This window comes from Sorex fumeus, unplaced genomic scaffold (genome assembly GCF_029834395.1).
Source record: "Sorex fumeus unplaced genomic scaffold, SorFum_2.1 ptg000041l, whole genome shotgun sequence".
Taxonomy (NCBI): Eukaryota; Metazoa; Chordata; class Mammalia; order Eulipotyphla; family Soricidae; genus Sorex; species Sorex fumeus.
The window spans coordinates 9,068,566-9,088,118 of NW_026606098.1; the positions used below are offsets into that span (position 1 = coordinate 9,068,566).

A 19,553-nucleotide genomic window follows, 5' to 3' on the forward strand; every position below is an offset into this window, starting at 1 on the left:
AGGCTGACCAAAACACCACCCGGTGAGGTCACAGGGCTCATCCCACACCAACAGGGCAAACAGCTCGGTACTGGCCAGGGCTGACAAGTGGTCAAACAGAGTCCACTATGCTGAACACCCAGGCCACCCTGGTAAGCAGACAGCAAAGCAGGAGGAGAACAAGGGCAAGGGGCCAAGGAAGGGATGGGCGGGGGGGCCTCACACAGATGTGCGGGACCCGGGGAAGAATCAGGGGCTCCGGGAGACAGAGAGGGGAGAGAACACAGCGGTTCTGGGCGCGACTGCCAGCCTTGGGGAGCAGAGGAGGCCCAGCAGGGCTGCATCTGGCCTCCCCCTCTCCCGGGCTCCCGCCCTGGCTGGCTGCCCCCTTTACTTTCACTCGCACTAAATTTACTTTATAATTTTAAAATTAAATGGTAAAAAAAAAATCAGGAAAGAGAAAGCACTGAAAGCAAAATACCTCCCACAATATCTGGGGGGAAGTTTCTGCTTATGTAAAAAAGACGAGGCCGGGGCAGCATGGAAAAATCTGAGCGAGCACCCGGAGGGAGAAAATAAGAGAGAGACAGGTTTAATTAGAAACACCTGAATCCAGCCTCGTGCTCCTCCGCCTGGCCAAGGGGTGGGCACCCTGCCCTTAGGGGCCTAAGGGCACCACCCCTACTTCTCCACCTCTCCTTATTCCTCAGGGGAGCTGTAGGGTCCGGCTCACACTCCCCCCAGACCCGCTGGCCTTCCTGGTCACTACCTCCTCTCAGGCGCCCCAAGAGAAAAACCTTTCACTCTCTACCCTCCTGGCCTCAACTGTTCAACTCCAGAGCTCGGTGGCCTCGCCCCCCAAATCTAGACCCCCATGGGTGGCAGCACTGTCCTGAGGCACCCCTCGCCTGCGGGGCTGGGAAGAATAGTGCGCCTTCATTTGAAACAAATCCAGGGTCGGAGCCCTGAAACACGACGGCTCCCTTCTCCACCATGGGGAAGGGAGAGAGAGGAGGTCGAGGTAGGGCTTTAGCTTCTGCCTCGGACCCCCCTCCGCCAGACCGCCCCCCCCCCCGCCCCCCGCCGCTCCCTGGTCCATCTGTCTGTCCTACGGGCCGGCCGCGTGGGAAGCGCGCCCTGCCCAGGCGCGGGGTCCCGGCGCCCCGCTTCTTCCCTTCTTTCATTTGCTCCGGCGCAAAGCCGGGCGGCGGGGCGGAGACCGGCCCGGGAGGGAAGAGAGGGGCCGTCCCCGAGGGGTCGCGGGGGAGTGAAGCGGGGCGCCGCCGCCCGCCCGCTGCAAGTTGCCGGGCTGGTACTGGTGTGGGACTTGGCGGATCCGCCCCGGAGCCCCGCGAGGGAAGAAGCCGCCGCGCTCCAGCCGCCCCGGCTCTGCCCCGGGAGCCGCCGCTCTCCGTCAGACAATGCGGGCCCGGAGAGACGTTCTTGCGCACTCTTTAATTATGCCCATGGTTAGCATTATTTAAAAAAAAAAAAAAGAAGAAGAAGAAGAAACCACACACATTAGCCAATGATATATTCTAACCCTCCACAAAGCTGGTATTTTCCTCTGATTACAGACTTCGCCGGCAGAGCCGCGCTCCGACGGCGGCGGCAAAGCGGAAGCGCGCGCCTTGGTGACACCGTTTGGATGAAAATCCCCTTCGCTCCGCGCGTTTCTGGAGCCTTTTCAGCGCGGGGATCCCGGCCGGCCGCTCCCGGCTCGGTGAGGGAGAGCCGCGGCGCCCGCTTCCCCTTTCTTCCCGTCTTTTCCCTTTTTTTTTATCCGCCCCTCCTCCAGCCCCCAACAGTTTTTCCTCTCTCGTCAGCCCGCGTCTCACGCCTTACCAAAAAATTAAAAAATAAAAAAAATTTAAGAACTTATAAAACTCATCTAAAATCTTGCAAATAATTTTTTGAAGGAGAGAAAAAAAGAGAACACCCCCAGCAAAAATAAATAAATAAATAAAAGGTTTTGTTGTTTTTTTTTTAAAGCAGCTAAGTCTGATGTGGGAGCTGGGGTGAGGGTTGCTGCCAAGGTTCCTGGGTCCAGGGTGCAGGACACAGGGTCACTAGCTGGCCCTGATGCCCAGGTCACCTCCTGGGTGGCAGCGGGCACGGGCTGAGTCATGCGCACGTGGGACAGGTCCTAACACCCTCAATGCCTTTAAATAATTCGGGGTAGTCAGGGTTTCCTCCTGGACGAAGGGGCTAGTCTGGCCGGGAGGACGCAGGCACTTTCCTCGAATGTACAAAGGCGATAGCTCAGGGCTCCCCAGAAGCCCCCAGATTTCATGGGGGGGCCCTCTGTCAGCGGGATATAAGTTCTTCCCAATTTCTCCATCCAGTCCCCGCTGATGAGCCGGCCAGTCCGGCAGCGCCAGAGTTGGGGAGGGGGGAACCGACCAGACCCCAAAGTCAAGAAGCCAATCCTCAGAGGGGCATAGGGGGCGATTTGGGACACCAAAGGGCACTTTAGAAGGGTCCTTCAGGGGCCGCGTCCCTGGGGCGGCCTGAAGGAAAAGGGAAAGGGAGTTTTTCCCGCCTCTTAAGTCACGTTTCTTCACCCTGCAGGCGCGCCACAAGCACCCCCAAAACCCAGCCTCCCTGGAAACAGACCCAAATCTGCCCCTGGTAAACTTCCCCGTCCTTCCCCTCCCCCAGAGAGGCGAGAGGTGGCGGGGTGGGGTGATAAACTTTCAGTTGGGACTCCGAGGCTGTGGGACACCCCTCCGCACGACCCTCCCCTCGCACGCCGGGCCAAGACGGCGCGGACGCTCGCGCGCCGTCGAGCAACCGCGCGGGCCAGGCACCGGGGGAGGGAAACTGAGGCGAAGAAAGCAGCCGGGGAAGCACCGCCGGGGCGGCCGTCAGCGCCCAGCCGCGGTCGCCCCGTCCCGTGTCCCCTCACCTGCTGGGGCGAGCGGGGGACCCCGAGAGCCTCGCGCGCGGGACTTCCCGCCTTTCCCGCCTACGCACGCGCACTCAGACGACGAGCCCCAGCACCCGGGTGGCGCAGAGTGCGAGGAGCTGTGTCCTCTGGCCGGGCCACTGGACGCCTCCCCACGTCCTCTGTCTCCCAGTTATTAGCCGATTGCGCCAGGTCCCAGAGGTCACGGGAGGGGGCCCTGGCGAGGGCGCTCGGGACAGGACAGGCGGCGTACCTGATTTGGGGCAGGGTCTTCCTTCGCAGGGGGCCGCCTGGAGCCTCCCCTGGGGAGGGAGCTCAGGACTTGGAGCGTTGGGGCGGAGGAATGTCTGGTTTGGGGAGATGGAGCACTGTGGCTGGGTCGCGGGGAGCGCCAGGGACCCCCTTTCCCGTTCCCACACACCCCGGACCTCCTGCCCTTCCATTTGTTCTCCCACTCCTCCCCAGGCTCGGGGTGCGCGCCCGGAATGCGTCTCGAACCCGGCAGAGCCGGGAGGGCTGGGCGCGAGAGCTGGGCTCCTCCGGGGGCAAATGCGAGTTTCGCCAGAGCACGAGGGGGCATTAAATGGCCTCTTTGTGGAGAGGAACTACGGGCCGTCACTCAGGATTAATTTAAGCAGCAACAGCAAACACACACCAAAATGCATCGTCTGGCCCGCCAGCACCCACCCCCGCGATTGTGTTTCGGGGAGAGCTCCGGGGGGTTCGGTCCAGCGAGGGGCGGGAGTGGGGAGCCCGATGGGGAGGGGCGTCTCTGGCCTTGGAAATACCCGGGGCGTCCACAGCGGGGAAGGGGCAGGCCGCTGCAGCCTCGCCCCGCGTGCCTGGGTGGAGAAATGGATTTTGCAGGTTTGGGACGAAGCCGAGTGGGGGTGGTTGACTCCGGAGTACAAACGTGGCGCGGGAATGGGGGGGAGGTTCTTCCGTATAAATATATATGGGTACACATTTCCAGAATAAATATAGCGCATGCAGGGGCGCCACCGGGCAGCGTTTCTGGGGCATCTTACCTGCGCCCCTGGGACATTTGGGGAGGCGAGTGTTCTCCCAAAGTCCTGGGGGCGGTGGGAATTTCGCCTCCGCTTCCGCTCCCCTCCCCCCACACCCTGGATTGGGCTTTGGAGCCGCCCGGGGCGGGCGGGCGACCTGGCAGGTGTGCGGCTCACGTGAATCCCACGCGTGTGCAGGCTGGGGCGATGCATGCCCGCGTGGGCCTGGCGCCACGTGCGTGGGCACCCGCAGCTGCCGCAAGCTCCCCCCATCCTCCTGAGGCCAGGACCCCCACCGAGGGGTGGGGAGGCACGCGCGTGCAGGAAAGCGGGGGCAGGTATCACAGCCCCCCAACTGCCAGGCGGTGAGGGGGGAGATTATGGGGGCGTCGGGCCGGGGTGTGTCAGAGGCGCGGGCGGCGCCCGTCGGGAGTGCAGGGGGCGGCGGCCTGGGGACCCTGGTGCGCAGCGCCCTAGGGTCCAGCTGGCGTGAGAGACAGACTGACCCTGCCGTCAGGGTGGGGTGTGCGCATGTGCTTGTGCGCGCCCGCCCGACGAGTGGCCACGTGTCGCCCCCCCCCCACACACAGCCGGGCGGCCGTCGCGGCGGGGGCTGAGCGGGGATCTGGACCCCGAGCCGGCCAGGGGGCAAGGCCGGCGGGCAGACCTCCGCGGCGGGCGGGCGTCATTGGAGCCCTGTTGGTTTTGGCCCGGGCGCACTCGTGGGGGAAGCCCCGGGGAGGGGGAGCCGGCGGAGGTGGAACAAAGAAGGGGAAAGTGAGGGAATCTGGCGGCTGAGGAGGAGGAGGAGGAGGAAGAGGAGGAGGAGGCAGGCTGGAATGCAGAGCGCTGGGGAGCGGGTGCGTGCAGGGCTTGGCCTGGCTCGGTCCTCAGTGTTCCCCATGTGGACCCGACATGGGCGGGTCTGCCAGCCCTGCCAGCCTCTTGCAGGGGCACCCCCAGACTAGTCACTGCCTCACCGACCCAGAAAATAAACAGGACAGGGGCCTGGACCAGGACAGCACAGGGTGCCCAGAGGGCCCCCAGTCCTGCCAGAGGGAAGCCCTGAGCACCACCAGTTGTGGCCCAAAGACTAAACAGGACACTCAACCCCCAAACTGGTGGTCAGTACAAGCCACTCGGAGCATTCGGGACCCAGGGTAAGCGTGGCCCAGTCCTCAGCCACCAGAGCCCCCCCCCCGAACCACCAGCCCTTTCCTTCGTGGGGGCACACCTGACAGTGCTCAGGTGCAGAAATGGGGAGACCATCAATGCCAGCGGCCAAACTCACAGTACCTACAATCTATTGGGCTCTCTCTGGCTCTAGTGTTTTGGTTTTTTTTTTGGGGGGGAGTAGTATTAGTGCTCAGGACTTAGTGTTCCTTGTTATATTCTGGGGGTGTGTGACGTGGGGGAGGCATCAGGTCCAGACCTGGCAGTGCTGGGGCGGGGGCAGGCAGTGCCAGGACTGGTACCCGCAGGACCCTTAGGGCCTGGCAGGCCAGCCCCAGGGCTCAGTTTTCCCATCTGAGGAGTGGGGAGAGCTGGAGGGCTGTGAGTAGAGAAAGGGGTGGCTGGGAAGCCTGGTGACCTGTTCCGTGTTGCCAGCCCCTGGGGGCCTGGCTGAGTCATGCCTGTACCCCCCCCCCCCCCCGCCCTTGACCTCCCGGCCCAGTTTCCCTCTCTATAAAACAGGCTGGGCCTGGAGGGGGCGGGTCGGAGGGCTGGGGCCCCTGCCCGCCCCTGTGCGCTGTTATTTCGGGGGTGTCGGCGGTGGCAGCAGTGGGTGTCTGCGCCTGTCACCGCGGGGAGCTTGGTGCGATGGTGCGAGTCTGGCTGTACGCGCGGTGGTGCCGTGTGTGCGCGTGTGACAGGTTGTGTGAGACTGTGTGTGGACGACAGATTGTGCCGGTGTGCGGAGGGGCCGTGACAGGCTGTCGCCGTGTGACGGGCTGTGGGCGGGGTGGCGGGGATGCGGGGTGAGGGGCCAGGAAAACCCCTGCCTTGGGGAGGGTCATCAGTCCGGGGGCCCCTTGGCCTGGGCTTCCTTGCTGCCTTCAGCGGGACCCCATTTGCTGGCAAGTCACAGGAGGGGGCGGTCCAGGGGGTGCTGAGCAGGCCTCCCTTCGCCCCAAGGCGCCAACTCAAGTGCCTGCCCTCCAACAATTTGGGGGGATCCAGGAGTGTGGCCAGGACCCTGAGGCAGGAGTGCCCCTGGGACATACTGCAGCCCCCAGCCTGTCCCCCATGCCGGCTCCTGGGGCTCCGGGCTGGGCGGCCTTACGGGGGAGGGGGGAAGGAGTGATCTGGGGAGACTCCAGGGAGGAAATGGGGGTCCTGGGGCTGCACGTGGGAGTTCCGGTATCACACCCATCCCCCAAATGGCCAACCAGCCAAGGTGGGGGAGACTGCGGCACCCAAGAAACGGGCTTCCCAGAGAAGGGGGCTTCTGGGTGGGGTACACGCACCCCCAGATCACTCAGAGGGTCCCAGTGTCACCCAGGCCAGAGGGACAAGGAAAAGTCAAATCAGCATGCAGGCCACCTTCTGTAGACAACCCCGCACCCCCACTTCCCTCTCGGGAGGGTCGGGGAAACTGAGGCGGGCAGGGGGTCAAGAGGCCGTCCAGGCTCCCAGAAGCCTTAGCAGCTTGAAAAATCCTGGGGCCCGGGGGCAGCACCCCATACATGCCGTTTCCCTTGTGTCAGCATCTGTGTGGGCCGCAAAGGGGGGTCCCCATCGGTATGGGTCACTGCGTGCGTGTGCTGGGTTTGGGGCCGGACCCTGCCACTGAGGGGGAGAAGCCTTGAAGCACCCCCCGCCCCCCCGAAAGTGTGTCTTTGATACTTGCAGCCTCGGCAGCGAAAAACAAGTTTCCACAGGGCTGGCTGGGCTAGGGCCAGGCGTCCTCAAATAACATTGGAAGTTACTTAACAAACTTTGTTTAGTGCCTAGAGAGGCAGAGAGCTGGGCGGTGGGGCGGGGGGTGGGGGGACAGTCAGACGGTTCCTCCCAAGTCCCTTGTCCCTGCGGGGGACACAAATGTGCCCCCCCCAGCTCCAGGAAGGAGGGAAGCGAGAATCTCCAGGCTCCGGGCCTGGGCACTCCGGGGGGAAGCCACTTGGCAGCCCACCACGAATCTCGCCTCTGGACGGCCCCAGCCTTGAACCAAGGCAGAAATGCCCATTTGGGTCCCCTGGGGTGGGGTGGGGGCACCGGACGCAGGCACGGGGGCCTGAGAAACCCCAGGGAACGAAAGGCGGGTCCCCACTTTCTCTGCCGCTTTTCTGTAGCCCCGCTCTAGCACAGCAGGATGTGGGGGGTGAGCCCAGGCCCCCAGGAAGACCCCTCATGATGCGGTGCCAGTTCCCCACCCCAGTGCTCCCTTTCAGGGTGCCCCAGTGCCCTGCCCCACCGGCCGTGGCTGTGGCGAGGTGGCAGCCCAGCGCCAGGCATGGCGGGCTGGCAAGTGAGGTTGGCGCAGAGGGGAGGGGGGAGAGATGCCAAAACTGCTGAAGCCATTTCAGGGAGCAACGGGAGAGTGGGGCAGGGGGGACGGTGAGAAGATGGAAGGCGGGCGGGCGGGCGGGCGCCCTTGCGGGGAGCGGGCCGAGGACACGCGCCCCGGGGTGGCACAGGACAGGGGGGATCCCCCCCTGGAGACGCCAGGGCTCCCCACCCCCACCCCACCCCCAGCTTCCAAAGCAAAAACAGGCGGCAGCCGTCGTGCCGCTCTGCCCGGGCACGGGGTAGGGGGGCGGGGAGGGCTGGCAGGCCGCCAAGCCAAATGCCACCAGGCTGGGCACGGTGCTTGCCAGCCGGCAGCAACAACCCACCAGCGTCCCGGCCGGGAGCCCTTCATGCCCAGGCCCGGGGTGGGAGACGGGTGCAGGGAGAGAGGGCAGCGGGCATCACGGGGGTCCCCCTACGCAGCCCCCCCAGCCCACTTTGGCACACCCGCCGCCGTGGGGCCCCCCCCAGACCCTACCAAGATGGCGCAGCCTGGTGCTGCCAGGGGGACGGGCTGCAGTAAAAATAAACCGGGCCCGCCCCGGGGGAGCTAAATCGAGGGGCGCAGGTGGAAGTGACACTCTGGGAGGCCAGCTGCCCCGCCCCTCCCCCCACACCCCAGGAGCCGGGCTGAGAGGCCCGTGTGCCCCCATCCCCCTGCCCGGGCGGCGGGCAGTGCGTGGCGTGGCCCCAGGTGACGGGCCAAAGAGACCGGACGCCCCGCATTCTCGGGGCCCACCTCAGCCGTGCGCCTCCCGGACCTCCACACAGCCCCTCTGGGGGCCGGGCAGATGGGACAGCAGGGAACACATTGGCCTGGAGTGTCTGGCACCCTGCAGGGTCCCCCCCCCACAGCTCCATCAGAGTGAGCCCTGAACACCGCCAGGTATGGCTCTGAACCCCCGGAAAAAAAAGAAACACCCAAAAAACCCAAAAACAAAACAGCGGCAAAGTATCTGCTAGGTGAGAGGCAGAAAGAGGCTGAGCTCAGGGGCTGCATGCAGTGGCCCGGGCCAGTCCCCGGTGCCCTGTGGGGCCACTCGAGCCCACCAGGAGGGTTCCCTGAGCGCAGAGCCAAGAGGAAGCCCTGATCATTGCCGGATGTGCCCCCCCCCAAAAAATCAAAACCAGACAGCTCATTTGATGGGGAAAGTCGCCCCTCCAGGCTCTGGGAGGTTGGCCGAGCCGGCGGGCACGGGCTCGGTGTGGGCGAGAGAGCGAGCGCGGACACCTGAGCTCTGGCGGCCAGTCCCCCACCCCCTCCATTCCCCCCCCCCCCCCCCCCCCCGCCGCCGCCCTTCCGGGCCTGGCACTGCTGCCCACTGTGCCTGTGTTCCCATCCGAGCCCCCAGGGCCTAGAACAGGGCCTGGCACCCAGCAGCCGCTTGGTAAACGTTGGTGGAAGGAATGCACGTGGCCGCCGGGCTGTGCCCCCAGTACACGCACCGGCGGGGTGCCCAGCAGGGCGTGGGAGAGGGTGTTAGGCCCTGCGGGGACCGGGGCGAACCCAGCCTGTGTGTACATGGTGGGGAGGGGCGGGGGGTTGCTCTTCGGGAGACAAGAGCGATTATCTGTCTCCAATACTTCTGTGGGTCTGAGGGGCCAGGGCGTGCCCCCCCCAGCTGGGGATGCACTTCTAGGAGGGCGCAGGGCAGGGGGGGGCATCGGGTATGGGTCTCAGGACCAGCTAAGGTTCTGCCAGGGGACGTGTCGGGTTGGGGTGAGCAGAGAGACAGTCACTGCTGCGTCCGGCTCTAGAACCACACACTTGGGGCCAGAGAGGGGATAGCGGGAGGGGTCCCCAAGCACAGCCAGGTGCGGCCCCACAAAACCAAACGGACACACAGAAACCTCTCAGGGGCGTGGCGGGCAGTACGCTGTTTTCTACGTTTTCCAGCCCTTTCTGCAAAGCCAGGCCTCTGGGTCTCCCCCAGCACTCCCCGTGGGGGCCTTGGAGCCCCGAGAGCCGGGGAACTGACTGAGGACACGTAGCAGCTAAGCACAGACTGGGGTCCCGGTCCTGCCGCCCTCGTGGGCGCAGCCCCGTCCTGGCAGTAATGCTGCGTTTCTCCTGGGGCGGGACTTGCCGTTGAGGCCATGCGGCACCGGAGCCCCTGGTTTCCCGCAGCCCCCGCGGGGGGGAGGTGGGGGGACTCAGGCCACAGCTCAGGGCCAGGAGAGCCAGTCCCGGCGTGAAGATGGGCCAGGTGTGGCCCAGGTGAGCTGTAGTGTGGGTGTAACCCGGTCCCCAAGGGCACATGCCACCCTGTGTGCCCGGGCCTGTGTGCAGAGGACGGCGCGGCCCGCTCAGGTCCTGCTTAGCAGTAGCGGGGGGGGGGGGGGTCGGAGGGGCAGGGGGCTGAGGGGGCCGGCACCCCAGTTTACAGGAGGGCGAGATCCCTCCGCTCCGGCACTGCCGACCGTTCTGTGTAGCGAGGGCCTTAAGGGGACCCCAGCCGCAGGCTGTGTGTGTCAGGGGGCAGGGGGCCAGCACGCGGGGGCCTTTGGGATCTGTGTGGTCCCGCAGCGCCCCGGGCCCGAGCAGTGTCCAGCACCCGCTGGGGCAGGGGCGAGGGGATGTCCGTCCCTGCAGTGCCCGCCTGCACCCCCGGGTCCCCGGACACGGGGGCTGGCGGTGGTGTGGACACGGGGGCTGGCTACACGCTGCCGTGGGCCTTTGTGTGTGGAAGGCCGGAGCGTGCGGGCGCCCGACTGGGAGGCGCATGCCAGGCTCCCCCCGGGCTCGCGTGACGGCGGCGGCGACATGCTTTGTGCCCGCGGGTGCCAGTGAGGGAGCGTGTGCGACTTTGTATGTGGAAGGACCCACCCCCATCTCCCATCCCCCCCAGATGATTTCACCGCGGCCCGCCTGCCCGCCCGATCTCTTCGCATGGAACCTTCTGGAGGATTTGGCCCCACCCCCAGCTTCTGGTGGCCCTGGACAGAGAGCCACTTTCTGGGGCCAAGGCGTGGGGCTGGGGTGCATGTGTGAGCTGCCCCCGCCTCGGGCTTGGCTCCCGGAGATTCAGGTGGGGACAGGCCGCCCCCCCCAGCCTGCGTCCCCCATGCCAAGAAGGCTGGCACTGCTGCTCCAGCCGAGGGGAGCCTGGGGGGGGGCAGGGTCCTTGGTGGCAGTGACAGGGATGCTGCCCCCTGCCCACTAGCGGCCCCCCACAGCCCCCGGCCAGCCTCAGGGTGGGGCCCGGGGGGGGGGGGAGCGCTCCCCAGCGCAACCCCGGCTTCTGATTGGCTCCGGAGCGCCGCAGTGCCCGCCGCCGCCTCCCCCTCCCCAGCTGGCCAGGCCACAGCGTACCGGTGGCAAATGCAGCTCTGAGTTCTGGGCACAGCTGCGCCTTGTGCAGCCCCTGCCAGCCCCACCCGGAGCCAGACACCCCAGCTCCGTGTCCCCGACCCCTCCCCGCCCGCTCGGCAAGCCGGGCACCCCGGCCCCGCTCCCCCCGCCCACCCGGCTGCCAGGCCGACTCCTGCCATGCCCCTCACCCACCAGGCCCATGTCCCCCTGGCCAAGGACCCCGGGAGGGGTGCGGGGGGCAGCCCGAGGGCCCCTGCACACCAGCTTGGCCACTCCCGCCCTCAGAGGGGGCTCCTCAGGAGGGGGAGGGGGTGCGAGGGGGTCGGGGAGCTGGTGGGGGGGGCTAGGCCTTCTTTTAGAGAACGCGCCCAGAGCTGCGGCCAAAAATCGAGAGATATTCAGAGGGAGCCAAGAGGAGCTTGGCAGGAGGAGAGAGCGAGGGAGAGAGGGAGCGGGAGGAGGGGGGAGAGAGGGAGGAAAAAGCGAGAGAGAAAGAGCCTGGGGGAAGGAGGGGGGCCTCAGTTTCCAAATCCGGGCTCTGAGCTTGGGAGGGAGCAACTGTCTGCAGGGGCCCACAGGGGCAAGGCAGGGGGCTCGGGCGCACAGACACCCCGGCTGGCCCAGCCAGGAGCCCCCACACACACCCCTGGGTGCCAGGCAGACAGAGGGAGGCTGTGGGCTGTGGGCGGCCGCATAGCCAGCCCATAGCCAGCCGCACGCCACCGCGGGCCTGGGGGGGCACCGAGGTGCATGCTGCACACATGCCCCAAGGCTCAGGAAAACCTGGGAGAGGGAATCTGGAGGGGGTGTCCCAGGGTGAGGCCACCACCCACGCGGACACAGAGCGGGGTGCCCGCAGATGCAGGGGTGACACTCAGGACGGAGCCGGCCAGGCCTGCACGGGGAGCCGGGCCCAGAAGCCTTGGCGGGAACAGTCGGCACTTGGGGGGCGGCCGGACACAGGAGCCGCAGCGGACCCTCCTGCCCAGGCAGGCGGCACGCAGGGTGGACCCCACCATCATCCAGGTACCCCCTTGCAGAATCAGACAAAGGGCTTGTCTGGGGGTGCTTGGGAGCCCCACTCATTGGGCGTCGCCACCCAGCCAGGCCCCAGGAGAGGAAGACCCGATCTGGGGGCGCACCTTGGGAGGCAGCTCAGGGCTGCCTGCATCTCAGACCACCAGAACTCTGGGGGTGCAACGTGTGGAGACCCCCCTACCCCCTCTTCACAGGCCAGGAGCATCCAGGGGGACAGTTCAAGACCCCAGACCCCAGATTCACGCTTCAGTTCAAGAGCAGAGATGGGGCCTCCCTGGCAGGAGGTACAGCCGCACCCCTGCACATGCCCGCCAGCCCCACTGCCTAGACAGACACAGAGCCGTGGGGCTGCCCGTCCCCAGCCTTCCACCCCACTCCCATCTGAACCCCCGTGCGCACCCACACACTCTGACACCCCCCCCCCCCCAGGTTACAGGAAGGGCTAGGGCAGCCAAAAACTGCTAATGCAACAAGAGCTGCAGCCCTCATGGCCAGCATGAGCCTGTTCCGCACCTCCTGCCTCTGCTTATCCAGCAGGACCCCACCACACTCCCCCCACACAAGCCTCCCTGCTCCCGACCTTACTCTGCCGCCTACTCCAGGCTGCCGGCCTGGTCTGTACAGGGGCCCCGTGGCTGGCCTGACCCCGACTGCTCTGAAGAGGCCCAACATGGAGAGGGCCTGGGGGGCTAGTTTGAGGGCAACTGGAATGACCACATGCCTTTGAGGGTGCTGAGCAGAGGCGCGGGGCACACCCTGAGCCTGGCAATCATGGCTCACGGGGCCTCAGTGCTCGGAACAGCCACGGTACAGCCTGGTAAGACACGGCGGCAGCAAGAAGGCGCAGAGCTCAGCGCGGCCAGCCGGGGCCCCGGAGCCCCTGAGGCTACACAGAACTTTCCTCCTGGGCCCTGAGCCCCGAACCCACACTGTCCTGGGCTCCCAAGCTGGGCCTGGCCTGGCCTCCAAACCGCTCAGAGACTGAAGCGCGACGGCGGGGACAGGCGTCTTTTGCATACGGCCGACCCGGGTTCAATCCCCAGCGCTGCAGATGGCAGCCCTGAGCACCGGCCAGGAGATCCTCAGCAAAGAGCCACGAGGAAGCCCTGAGCACGACGGGGGGAGCGGAGGGCACAGCCTCCCCCAAAGCTCGAGAAGCTCAATCCAGGCCCCAGCATGGCCCCCGCCCTCCCTGCTCGTGCCCGCTCCCCGCTGGGGTACACGGAGCCAGCGGAGCCAGAGCCAGAAAATCCAGCCAACGCGGGTGGGGGCGTCCCGCACCCCAGTGGCCTGGAGAGCAACGGGGCTGTGTGTATGTGTAGGGGGTCACGGCACCCTAGTCCTTCCATGCCTCAGGAATGCATCTCTGTGGCCGCCGCTCACTTCGGGTGTGTCTCTCTCGATACCCCAGCTGGGCCTGTTGGACAAAGGCACAGGTCTGTCTGTCTCTCTGCCTGTCTGTCCGTCCATGTCCATTTCTCCACTTTGGGTCGGGTATGTCAACCTGCGCCAAGGTGCCCCCAGTGTCAGACTGGCTCTGAGGGCACGGGAAGGTGGGGGTGCCCTCAGGCGAGCCCAGGTCTGGGTCCCACCTTGAAGTGTATGTGCTCAGGGGGTGAACGCGCACATACCGGGTTTTGTGCAACGGCTTTGGGGGTGCAGGGGGAGGTCTCACACGGTAACAAGCAGGTGCGGGCATTCGCCCACATTCGGCTGTGTCTCCATTTGGGGGTCCCCATTTGTCCTCCCCTGCCTCTGCACTGGGGGCTCCGGGCCCCCACACTGCTACACCCCGGCTCTGGATGAGTCTCCGCCGCCCACCCTTCCCCCTGCACTGCCTCTCCCGCCAGGACCCTGCTGCTCCCAGCCCGGGCTGCTCAATCATTTATTGACTTTCAAATTGAAGCCAATTCTGGCTTAAAAAAAAAAAAAAAGAGCGAGAAAGAGAGAGAGAGTAACAGTCCAAGACGGGGGAGGGGCGAGCAGGGGGGAGAGAGGGAGAGAGACAGAGGGAGAGGGGGGAGAGAGAGGGAGAGATGGAGAGAGACACAGAGAGAGGGAGAGACAGACAGAGGGAGAGACAGAGGGAGAGACACAGAGAGAGGGAGAGAGGGACGGTTCATGGGCCCGACAGACTCACTCGGGGCCGTGGATCGAGACGGCCAGAGGTGGTGAGGAAGACAGACTTGGTTAGGCAGGATGGACACGTGGACACAAGAAGCTTACACACAGCAGACTGGGGCCCAGGACACTGGGCCCAGGACACTGGGGGCGGGGTAGCCAGCCAGATCCCACTGACCACAGCCACGGCATGCTCGCACCACTGCCTGGCCTAGAGTATGAGGTGTGAATCTATACCTCAACGCAGAGAAAAGGCCTTCAGTCGCGGCGCGCGGGGATCCCCAATCCAGCTAGGCTGCACCCCTGACACTGGGGGCCACCCTAGCCCCTGCTTCAAGGACCTCTGCTGCCAGGCGCCCAACTATGATCTAATGAGGGGGTCCCCATTCCCACCAGTCCGAGGAGTCCTGTTAGAGGCTGGGGCAGAGGATTGTTCAAGCCTCACTAGGCCCCAAACGATCAGCCGGGCCAGCCCCAAGGCAGACCCGGCTCCGGTCCAGTGTGCTGCCCGGTGTCTGGGCAGTGCCTAGGGCACAAGAGGGGCTGGTCAGTTAGCCAGGGACAGAGGCAGGCACCCATCTCATCAGTGTCCAGAAAGCTTCTCCACGCCTGCAAGCATGCCACTACCCGTATGCCCTGCAGACACACTTGCACCCGCCTCTGCTCCTGGGCCACGCGGCCAGCCGCGCCAGCCTGGCCATGGCCAAACCCCAGGGACCTGGACAGGGCCCTCTCAGATGGGCTCGCGGCACACACAAGGAACGCCGGGATCGTCCCCACCTTCCCAGCAGCCTGCTGCCCCAGCCCATGTCCCCACCGTCATTTTTCAGGTGGGCCCCTCTCCCAGCTGTGGGCACCCCTGCCAGGGCTGGGAGGGCCCGTGGGGAACAGCCAGACTCAGGCCTGGCGGGAGAAGGCTGCTCCAGAGGCCGCTGGCGAAGCGGCAGGAGGCTCAGGCGGGTCTTTTCGGCCATCTGGAACCCGCCATGCGAACAGCATGGTTCAGGGCTCTAGGCAGCACCGGGCAGTGCCCGTACCCCCTCAAAGCCTGGGGCCCCCACCCGGGAAGGCAGAGGGGCAGGGTGGGCATAGCCCCCTGCGTTGGCCGCTGCCCAGTCAAGCACTGAGCTGGAAACTTCGCTGGAGGCGGGATGTGTGCGCACGGCTGCCTCTGCGAGGGGTTGCCCGTGGCCGACCTGACGTGGCCGCAGCACGGTCAGCGCTGGCCACCGCGGCCGCCGCCTCCTGCCTCGCCTGCCTTTGGACCTCTGGACGGGAACCCCCCACCGGCCCCGCCTGGTCACCCCCCACCCCGCCGCTGGAGGCAGCCAGGGGTGGGGGGTAGGGGTGTTGTGGGGGATAGATGTGGGGCCAAAAAGTTTGCGCCGCAAAAAAGTTTGAGGGTGGGGGGCCCCCACGGCGGCGGCGTCCAGGGTCGGCGCAGAGGCGCGGCCCCGGGCTGGCAGCGCGCCCGTCCCTCCCTCTCCTCCCCTGCCCCTCCGAAATTTGGGAGCCCCGCCATTTTCTCAGCCCCGCTCCCATGTGAGGCCTTGAACAAAGACTTTGGGGAGACGCCCGGGCCGCTCGGCCCGCCCCGGGCACCCCAGCCGCAAGCAGGGGCCGCTGCCACCCTAGGGAGCCGCCGCGCCCGCCCCGGGGAACGCCGCGGGACCCGGTGCCCGCTCGGCGCCCTCGGGAACACCCCCTGCCGCTCCGTCACCCCCGCGACACCCCGGCGGCCCCGCTCCGGGACTGGGGGAGTCGCCCCCCGCCGCCCCCAGCCGGGCTGGCGCGAGTCCCGCTGCCCACCGCAGCCCCGCCGGCCGCGCGCGCGCGCGTGCCCCCCCGCGCGCGCACACGCACACACAGACACACAGACACACACGCGCACACACACGCGCGCACACGCACACACACACGCACACGGCCCCGCACTTCCGCGCCACGCCGCGAGGGTCAGCGCCGCTCACGCAGCGGCCACCCCGGGGTTCCCTCGGCGGGAGCCGCACGCGCGCCCGGGCGCACCCCGCGGGCTCCCCTCCCGCCGGCCCCCCGCGCCCCGGGGCACCCCGCGGGCTCCCCTCCCGCCGGCCCTGCCCGGGGGCGCGGGGGCGGCGCGGGTACCTGGGTCAGGCAGTACGGGGAGTACATAGCTGGCGCCCCGGCCGGCCGCGGCGGAGAAGGCCGGGCGGGCGGCGGCCGCGCTGGGCTCCGGCTCCGGCTCCGGCTCCCGCGCCGGCTCGGCTGCTCCGGTGTCGGCCGCGCGGCGCCCCGGCCCGGCCCCGCGCTCGCTCCGCCGCCGCCGCCGCCGCCGCCGCCGCCGCCGCTCGCCCGCTCGGCCCCGCCGCCTGGGCCGCCGCCGCGCTCGCCGCTGCCGCTCGCGTCCGCCGCCCGGGCCGCCGCGTCTACTCCATGCCGCCGCCGCTGGCCGGTCCCCCGCGCCCGCCGCCGCCGCCGCGCTGCGAAAGTGAAAGTTTAGACAAAGTTTGGAAGCGGCGACTCCGCCGAGAGCGGGCGGGCGGCGGGCGGGCGGGAGGAGGGGCGCGGGGAGGGGCGGGCGCTGCACACACGCACACACACCCCCTCGCCGCCACGCACGCACACCCCGGCACGTGCGGCGCCCCGACCCCGGCCCCCGGCCCCGGCCGCCGGCCACCGCGCGATCCCGCACCCGGACACGCGCCACACGGGCTCCGCGTCCGGGTGGAACCACCCACGCGCGCGCACGCATGACTGGGGCTAGACAGCCAGATCGTGCGGGCCGTGCACACGCGCGCGCGCACACACACCCATACGCACACATGCACAGACACACACACACACAGGATCTGCCCGTCGTGCCTGCCGGGGGACACACAGGGATGCACCCTGACCCCCAGCGCAGATGCCATCACGCGACTCCCCTAGAAGGGCACCCCCATAGGCGCGTGGGTACCCGGCTAGGGCAGGGCAGGGCACCCTCCACCCCGCCAGATACCTGGGCACCCCCTCCACGCCACAGGGGACCCGCCTCTGAAGCCAAGAGTCCTCACCCTCACGGACAGCTCAGATTCCCAGCCACTACACACTGCCCAGTTGGGGGTACCTCGGTTGGGCACAAATGTCACCCATCTCCACCCAGTCCCCTTCCCAGCCCTGCCACTGCACCCGCAGCATACAGCACACCACACACACGAAGAACACACGAGACACACGTGCAGCACACACAGCACCCCCAGTGCACATGCAGCACACACTATGCACTCACGGCACACACAGTGCACATACAACACACAGGCAGCATTCATGAAGCACACATGCAGGACTCTACTATGAAACACACGTAGCACACAGCATGCCTGTAGACAGCACACATGTAGCAGGCAGCACATGTAGCAATACCACACATGTAGCACACAGTGTGCACACACGTGGACACTTCCCGATCTGGGGGCCACAGACCACCCCACAGCTGTGATCCCCTGGAGACCCCCCTATAGGCTCCTCACCCCTTCTTCCAAAGAGCAGAGGGGACCAGAGGGACATGAAACTGCAGGGGACCCCAGTAGGGGGCTGGGGAGTCTTGGGTGGCACCCCAACCCTGGGGAAACTCCCCCACAGCTCCAACAGAAGTGAAGCTCCGCCCACAGCAGCTGTCCCCTCCTGTCCTCCTGGCTGAGGAAGCTGGGTCAGGGCAGTGAGGCTGTGTCAGTCTGTCTGAGGGTGCCCACGTGTGTGTGTGTGTGTGTGTGTGTGTGTGTGTGTGTGTGTGTGTGTAGGCTGTGATTGTCTGTTTGGTACCCATGTGTGTATGTACAGGCTGTGTCTGTCTGTCTTGTCTGGTACCTGTGTGTGTGTGTGTGTGTGTGTGCGTGTGTGTGTGTGTATAGGCTGTGTCTGTCTATCCGTCTGGTACCTGTGTATGTGTGTGTACATGCTATGTCTGTCTGTCTGTCTGGTACCTGTGTGTATCTATGTGTAGGCTATCTTTTTCTGGTAACCGGGGGGTTGTGTGTGTTTGTGTGTGTTCGTAGGCTGCATGTCTGGTACCTGGGTATGTTTGTCCGTGTGTGGAGACTGCATCTGTCTGTCTGTCTGGTACCCATGTGTGTGTCTGTGTAGGCTGCATCTGTCTGGTACCTGGGTGTGTGGTACCCCAGGCTGTGACTGTCTGTCTGCCTGGTACCTGGATGTGTGTGTGTGTCTGTCTAGTATGGGGGGTACCCCAGTTGCGTGCACAGTTGTGGAGCGTTCCTATTGTTGCCCCTGAGGCCCTGAGGCTGGTATATATAAGACGGGGTATATGTGACAGAGCCATGGGGGCCCAGGTGACATCACCCCATTGAGGTGGGTGGGGGGTTAGGTTCCAGGGCATGGGTGGGGTCAGTTCAGGTGGAAGGACAGGTCTTTGTATGTGGAGGTGGCAATACCCCCCCTCAGTGCAATATGCGTCTCTCCACAAGCCCGGGGGGGGGGGTCTAGCCGTTGAGGAGCGAGGACCAAGACCTCATGCCCAACAAGGGGTTCCTGCAGGGTCTGACCGGAAGTGGTGGCCTGGGTGTGAGGGAGCGGCCAGCAGTGACCAGTTTCCTGGCAGGGACTGGCAGTGCAGGCCTCTTAGTCTGGTTCCCTGCGAGGTGGCCCAGGGGAAGTAAAGCTACCCCAGGGCTGGGGTAACAGGGGGCTCTGTTCCCCATAGCACATGCCGCCCCATGCCTGCCTCACCGCCAGGTCCTGGCATGGGGAATTGATACGTCCTTAAAAATTCAAGGGCTTCGGGTAAACAGAAACTTTTAACACGGGTTACAGTTTCAGAGCCCTGAGTCTGCATAGACTCCTGCAGGAGGCGGGGGAGGGGCAGGCCCAGGGTCCTCAGGGCACAGAGGGGCAGAGAGGCTGGCACTGTGAGGAGCTGGGGCACTGGGGCTCCCCCCAGGAGGAACCCACGGGGGGAGAGGAGAGGGGAGCACCAAGGGGGCCAGAAGCATGAAGCATGGCCCTGAGGAAGGAGCGGGGTGTGAGCCTGGGAAGGGTCGGGGGACCAAAGGGCTTGGGGGCATCCAGAGGCTGGGAACGTCCGAGGCCCGGTGGGGGCTATTGGAACGGTGTGGCTGTGGGGGTGCTGGCGGGAAGTCTGGAGCTTTCCATGAAGCTGGGGTTCAGACGGATCTTCATGGTAAATGAACATGACAGGGGACACCCCTCGGAGGCACCCCAACTTGGACACATGGTGGAGCCCCCCAAGGAGGCGCCCAGAGGGACTGTGTCATCTGGAGTGAGCCTCTCAGCGGATGCAGCCACAGAAGATGCCTTGCTGCAAGTGACCCTCCCCACACACATACAACCACACACACAACTCACACGTAACACACACATACAACCACACACAGCTCACACAGCTCACACACAACCACACACAACTCACACACACCACATGCATACAACTACATACCACCACACACAATTCATACAACTACATACACAACCTCACACACAACTCACTCACACACATAACACACAACCACGCACACAACCACACATAACCTCACACAACCTCACATACACAAACACACACACACAAAACACACAACCCCGTCCTTCATTCACCACTACAACCCGTCCTTTGTTTACACACACAAATCACACACAACCTCACATATAGCTCACACACATAACTCATACAATTCATCCTCATTCA

The 19,553-nt window shown here is 65.7% G+C and overlaps 1 protein-coding gene across 4 annotated transcripts in view; it reads right to left on the reverse strand.

Moving 5' to 3' along the window:
* NFIX (nuclear factor I X) overlaps nt 1-16,157 on the reverse strand; it is a 69,628-nt gene extending 53,471 nt beyond the window's left edge. For all 4 annotated transcript variants that reach the window (XM_056119282.1, XM_056119280.1, XM_056119281.1 and 1 more), the window contains exon 1: nt 16,001-16,157. In XM_056119282.1, the coding sequence (XP_055975257.1) occupies nt 16,001-16,027 (27 nt within the window). In that variant the 5' untranslated portion in view covers nt 16,028-16,157. The remainder of the gene's footprint in view (nt 1-16,000) is intronic.
* Nucleotides 16,158-19,553: the final 3,396 nt, after the last annotated feature.